General features: G+C 36.1%; 1 protein-coding gene across 2 annotated transcripts in view; it reads left to right on the forward strand.

Annotated features, from left to right (window-relative positions):
- The window catches only part of fa2h (fatty acid 2-hydroxylase), a 46,346-nt gene extending 44,482 nt beyond the window's left edge, over positions 1-1,864 (forward strand). For both annotated transcript variants that reach the window (XM_038305558.1, XM_038305559.1), the window contains exon 7: positions 482-1,864. In XM_038305558.1, coding sequence (XP_038161486.1) covers positions 482-549 — 68 coding nt within the window. In that variant the 3' untranslated portion in view covers positions 550-1,864. The remainder of the gene's footprint in view (positions 1-481) is intronic.
- The last annotated feature ends 4,330 nt before the right edge of the window (positions 1,865-6,194 follow it).

Genomic DNA, 6,194 nt, shown 5'->3' on the forward strand with positions numbered 1-6,194 from the left:
TTGAGTTAATTAGCTGATTAGAGTGTGGCACCAGGGGCCATCAATTTTGAACCTTTTCACAATATTCTAATTTTCTGATATGATGAATTTGAGATTTTCATTTGTTGTCATTTGTAATCATCAAAATTAAACAAAATAAACATCTGAAATATATGAGTTTGTATGTAATGTATGAATATAATATACAAGTTTCACTTTTTAAATGGAATTACTGAAATCAATCTACTTTTTCATGATATTCTAATTTTATGACCAGCACCTGTAAACTATGCAAAAAAAGTTTTTTTTTTTTAGACATTTTCTTTTGGTTAGTGAATGCAACAAACATTTAAAGTTTTCAGGCGGTCAAGCTGACAGCCCACTTATAATGAATTCATTGTTTTTGCTCAAACCTTTCTGCCTCATTCCTCCATCATTTCTGGGATTCTCAACTATAGAAACTTAATGGAAGAAAATGTTTTCCCTTTTTTTTTGTGTGCAGGTTTTGGAATCACAACCACATTCTGGGATCATCCCTTCAACACAGCCATCCCCGATGAGAAATTCTAACCTACAAACGGCTCTTCTGAAGGGGCCTCTGGACTTATCAGCCTCCCTAATTAGTGACCCGTCCACCTGTTTTACCCCCCGGCTGTTTAAGCACTGCAACAGCCGACTCATCCATATCGCTTTAACACAATAAATTTTCTTCAGATCATTCATACCTGTGTGAGGACCAGCCTGCTCGGATCTCACTTTGATTGTTTTTGCACTTTTGGTGCCATTATTAATCAACAGACGGATGCTTCATGATACAGACCCTGTCAGCTAAACATTGACCAGATTAGCAGCTAGAATATTCACCAAGCTTACTGTGGAAATCATTTGTAATAAACATGCAAACAGATTGAAATGCACACATGCTAAAGCGCAGAGGGGGAAAAGGAAGTGGCAGATGGTGGGTGGATGTGGCAACAGGTGTGTGAGCATCAACGAATCATCGTCCCTGTTAAAGCAACTCAGGAAAAATCACTTTGAATGTTTGTTGTTCTCCCTTTAAGGAGACCAACTCACCAAAGCACCTGCGAACACAAAAACTTTGTTTTCAGATATCTTGATCCAGTCAGGCTTTAATTTATTAAACATCTGAGTTCGGTTCTACTGTAATTTGAGCTGCTGCTCCAGATGTTTGAAACATGCACATATTTCTGCTGTAATATTCCCTGTTTTCTTTTCCTCCCTGTTTGATTTCATAATGTACAAAAATAGTCTTTATTTTTAGAATGTTTTGTACAAAAGAGGAGATGCTTTCATTGTATGAGATCAGATGTCTGTGAATCGGTGGGATGGATTAAAGGAGGAACAATGTAAGGTGTCAGAGGGATGGAGCTGAAGGAATGAAGCACAGCTGTTGGACGTACTGCTGTAGAGATCTGGGGGTCAACAGTTACAGAAAATTACTCAGAAACAGACTGGAAAAGGGAGACAAAGGCCTCTGGTTGGTTGTTGCTCAAATTTAAGTAAGGTGAGGAGAGCAATGGTTGACCTTCTCAATAAACCTCAACAGTAGAAAGCAGTTTGTAGTAAGAGCAGCAGCTACTGCCATCTAGAGGTGACTGGTGGGACTAATGTTAACTAACTATTTAACAGAGAGAAGCCCAACGAGCTTTTTCAGTTATTGTGACAAATTCTGCATAGATAAATAATGCCTGCAGCTTTATATCTTTAACCCACGGCTCAGACTCTGTCGGCATCATTCCTACAAATCCCATCAGGTTTCATAGTCTTGACCTTCAAAGATCATTGTGGATGAAAACCTTAGGGAAAAAAAACAAAACAAGGTGTCCACCTGCTTCAAATATTGATATTTGTGTAAAAAAAAAAATGTAAACAACCACTTTATGTCCATGTTTTTTCTTCAGTCTGTCTCTGAGCTGTTTTGTTTTAATGGTTCCACCTGGGTGTGAAGCTGCCTGCTTATCTGACCCTCAGGTCCCTGCAGAGGGTGATAATTGAACTATTTGACTCGACAGCAGGACGTCCTGACAGCTGCCAGCTGATCTTCAGCAGATTCCCACAAGCACACCTAAGAAAGGAGAACCGATAACTTCAAGCAGAACAAACATAAACCAATAACACGCAGAAATCTCCTGCATAACTTCATTATAATCAGCTTCAGTACAGATTAGACTCACAGGCACAAGTGTATAAAACAAACATATTTTAGGTAACCATAGGTTATGATGAGTTGCATTTTTCAGTAAAAATTAGTTAAACAGAGGGGGTGTGGCCGTTTGGACAACAACCAGGGAGCGGAAAAGAATGAGTTCTAACTGATCCGTTAATGTGTTGTTTTGTCAACAATTAATTTAAAACCAAAACACTGTTTTCTTATAAATAGCTAAAAAATGTCATGATATAATAACTAAAGAGCTGATTTAAACTCACACCCTGCTCATCAGAAGGGTTTTTTTCAAAACCAGGGGACCAAAAAAATGTATAAGAATTTTCTATCATCTATAATTTTAGAGTTAATAAAAGAAAGATAATGAGAAATATTTCCATTTGTTGGAAAAAGAGATATAGTGATTTATGTACATTTATTTGAAAAAGAAAACTCTTATTCTCACCTGTAAACTTCTTTGTGCTAAATAATGCAACATAAATAATTATATTTCCAGAATCTGTTTACTTTGTCAAGTTTTATTTTGGAATTTCTATGCAATGGCAAACATGTTTGTAAATAAATGTATATTTCTGAAACGGGTCTGTCCTGTCATTCTTTTTATTAACTAAAATGTTTTATATCAAAATATTTATAAACAACATTTTGGTTTTAATATACCTTTTATGAATTATTGATTTCATTTTATTCTGAAATTTATTTTGCACAATTTGATAGTTCAGAGAGTAAAAAGGAGTTAATTTTACAGTGAACGGTTTTAAGTCTACTTCTAATAATTCTGATTATTATGGCTCAAAATGATAAACACAAAATTCAGTGTCCGTTAAAAGAGGAACACTTTAAAAATTTTAAAATTTGGAAATTGATGCTGTCCCACACTAATCAGCAAATCACCATCTAAAGGTTTCCTGAGGCCCATCAGTCAATAGAGTAACAGAGGAGGAAGACTGCTGTCTGGACAGATGTCCAGAGGACGGCCATTAGCCATGCTACATGAACAAAAAAGTAATCCAAATACATATGGGCACAAAACCATATAATCTGCTCATGGTTTGCTTTTATTGCACCAAGCTTTATTCAAAACTGAAGCACTCTCATATAGAGGTTTCATATTTCCACTTAACCATGGAAGTGTTGTCCCATGTATGAATTATTTCCACATACGAACTGTCCCAGTTAAGGCAAAGGGTCGGTCAGGATAAAGTGTTTTGTTTGTTTTTGCGTCTGTAATTCAATTCATATGAATAAGTAAAAATTGTTATTTAAATGTAAAAATCAAGTCTAGATATCAAACATCTGAATATTTGTGTTGCTTTGTTAAATTAGAGACGCCAAGCATGATTCCTGCTGATCAAAATCAGACTAAATCTTTATTATTAACTTAGAATAAGTTTGGGAATAAAACTATGAGATCTCCAGACTGAAGTGGAACAGAAGGATATAACTACATTTTCACTAAAGTCATTTACAATTTAGTCATAATCAAATATGGTGCGCATTCATGTTCAACTGAGGTTTCTCAATCAACTCTGGTTGACTGCACAGTCTGTAAGCGACAACATTAATGAACTGAACCTGTCTTGAATGCTTGGTATTAAGCAAGCCAGGCATCCTTTTGGTGAAACCCAGCAGCGACCTACCATTTTGCACCTCAGCTGAGTCAAAATTGGGAGTTTGAGTCTGATTTTTCTTAGCAAGTTTTATAAAACACCCTTCAAGTGAGAAGTTATGATCTCTGATGGGTACTTTTAATCATTTCCAACATCTATTTGAGAAGAGATGAAGTGAATAATACGAGGAGCCAACATTAAAGAGTCCTGATATAATTGTGTTAAATTTAATTCCAAGAAAATAGTTCCTCTTAATTCTACTAAGGAACATTGAGTGAAATAAAAACCTTGCTAAGTAAATGTACCTCGAAAATCAGAACAGAATTCAAACACAAAAATGTTAGACGTGTGATCAGAAAACTCCACATGATTAAGCTTGACCTGATTAAATGCAGATAGGATCAGTTTACAGGAGCTGAGGTTTGCTTGTTGTTCTCAGACTGCAGATCTATTACAGATAGATTGGTCAAAGGTATGAGCCATGCCTGTAGTTTAACAGGTTCATGGCCGTTAGAAAACATCCAGGCCTGTGTTTACACTTAAAAATCTGTTTTTGATTTTTTCATTTCAAGTCCAAGGTTTTCCACAGCAAAACCTAAGTCAGACACCTTCAGGAATCCTTGTGGGTTATTGCTCATTCGTAGCCGACCAGTCCTCTATCATGCCTCCGCTAAAAAAAGTAATTACAACATGTCATGCAACAAAAGCACAATTTGTGAGACCAGATGGATACAGGGAACATCCTTCTGTTTGCAGCACAAACAAGAACCTTTTGTTTGCAGTAAGGTGATGCATATGAGGAGAGTGATACTGCTGGGGTAACAGCATCAGAGGAAATTATGCTGAGAGAGAAGGCTTGCTTGGTTCTAGGAAATCCTCTAGAACCTCCAGAGATAATTTCCCATAGAAAAATCCACAAAAGAACATTATGGACAACAGTGAGCATCCTCTTTAGAGGATTGTTAAACACCAGAGTGTCTTTATTCAGAGGCTTCTCCAAATCCGGTGCAAGACAGACCGCTACAGAAGATCCTTCCTGCCTGCATGTATCAACCATGTTTCAGTTTGTTAACAGCTTAAGCGATTTTGTTAACCAATTACTTTAATAATGTAGCAACCTTCTCAGAATACCATAAAGAAAATGCAATAATGTGAAGGCAGAGTAAAATACTTGGGATGGCTGCTGAGTTATTATGACTTATTATAGATTGGTAATCAGTATTATTACATAACTGACTCAAACAGGATTCAGAAACACAATTAATGGAAAATAGGTACAACATAAACATCCAAAATACATGAAAATTATACCCCACTGCCATAAAGGAAGCTAGTCTGAAATGTTTGCACCTCACTATAAAATGAGGGTAAAAAAGAAAAAGAGGAAGAACTAAGGGACTACAGATACGACAGGAGACCTCTGAAACGGGTCTTTAACAAGAAAACGGCAGATGCCGTGTGGTGAAACTGAAATATTTCTGAAAGCCAAACCAGAAGTCCAAGTGTTCCACAGCAAACCTTAAGTAATAAGTTATAATAATATGTAATAAGACTGATCTTAGTTTTTTTTTTTTTTTTGCACATCTCTGGTGTTGCTTCTATTTTCATATATCCATTACTGTAAAAATGTCAACAGCTGTTATTGATACAATAATCCGTTTATTTTCCTATCTGTTATTTTTATACACTTTTCTAAGGTGCACATTCTGTGACCACTTCTACTATAACCTTATTCTGTTGTAAACACCACTATTTCCCCATTGTGGGAAAATAAATGAATTTTCTACTCTTCTATTATATTCTAACACCTAAACAGAACCAGGGCCAAAACAGACTGGGATACAGATCAGGATCCAGCCAGAGGACAAGGCTGGGATGGAAGGAGAGCTCCTAACAATGTTATTTAACAAGGAGGTGATTATTTTAATATACGACCAGGTCGGTTTAATAAAATAATACTCTATTAAGTTGTCATTGTCTCAGGAAAATTTATTTGATGTAAAACAGTGTAAATCTGTGAGGAGGGGGAGCTTTTTATTCGCCCCTGTGTGTCTCATTAGGAGACTCTTTGTTGTGTTTTCTATGACATTTAAACTACGGAAGAGGATTAGGGTCACTGAAAAAAATTATTTTTTTTACATTTTATTTTAGTATAATAAGACAGAAAAGTCAGAATTCTTACTTTTTTCTCAGAATTCTTACTTTTTTCTCAGAATTCTGACTTTTTTCTCAGAATTCTGACTGTTTTACTGACAGGTAACAAACATGTTAGTATCAAGCTGTAGCCATGTCCGTTTTTGAGATTATCTCTCTTGTTTTAATCACCTTCTGCTCTTCCGTAAATGAAGTAGCATCACCGGGGACCCTTCGGGCAAGTAAAAAGTTGCCTAATTGCGTCATTTTCCACCAATGTGTTACTG

The sequence above is a fragment of the Cyprinodon tularosa genome, unplaced genomic scaffold, assembly GCF_016077235.1.
Source record: "Cyprinodon tularosa strain WSP-4 unplaced genomic scaffold, ASM1607723v1 ctg56, whole genome shotgun sequence".
NCBI lineage: Eukaryota > Metazoa > Chordata > Actinopteri > Cyprinodontiformes > Cyprinodontidae > Cyprinodon > Cyprinodon tularosa.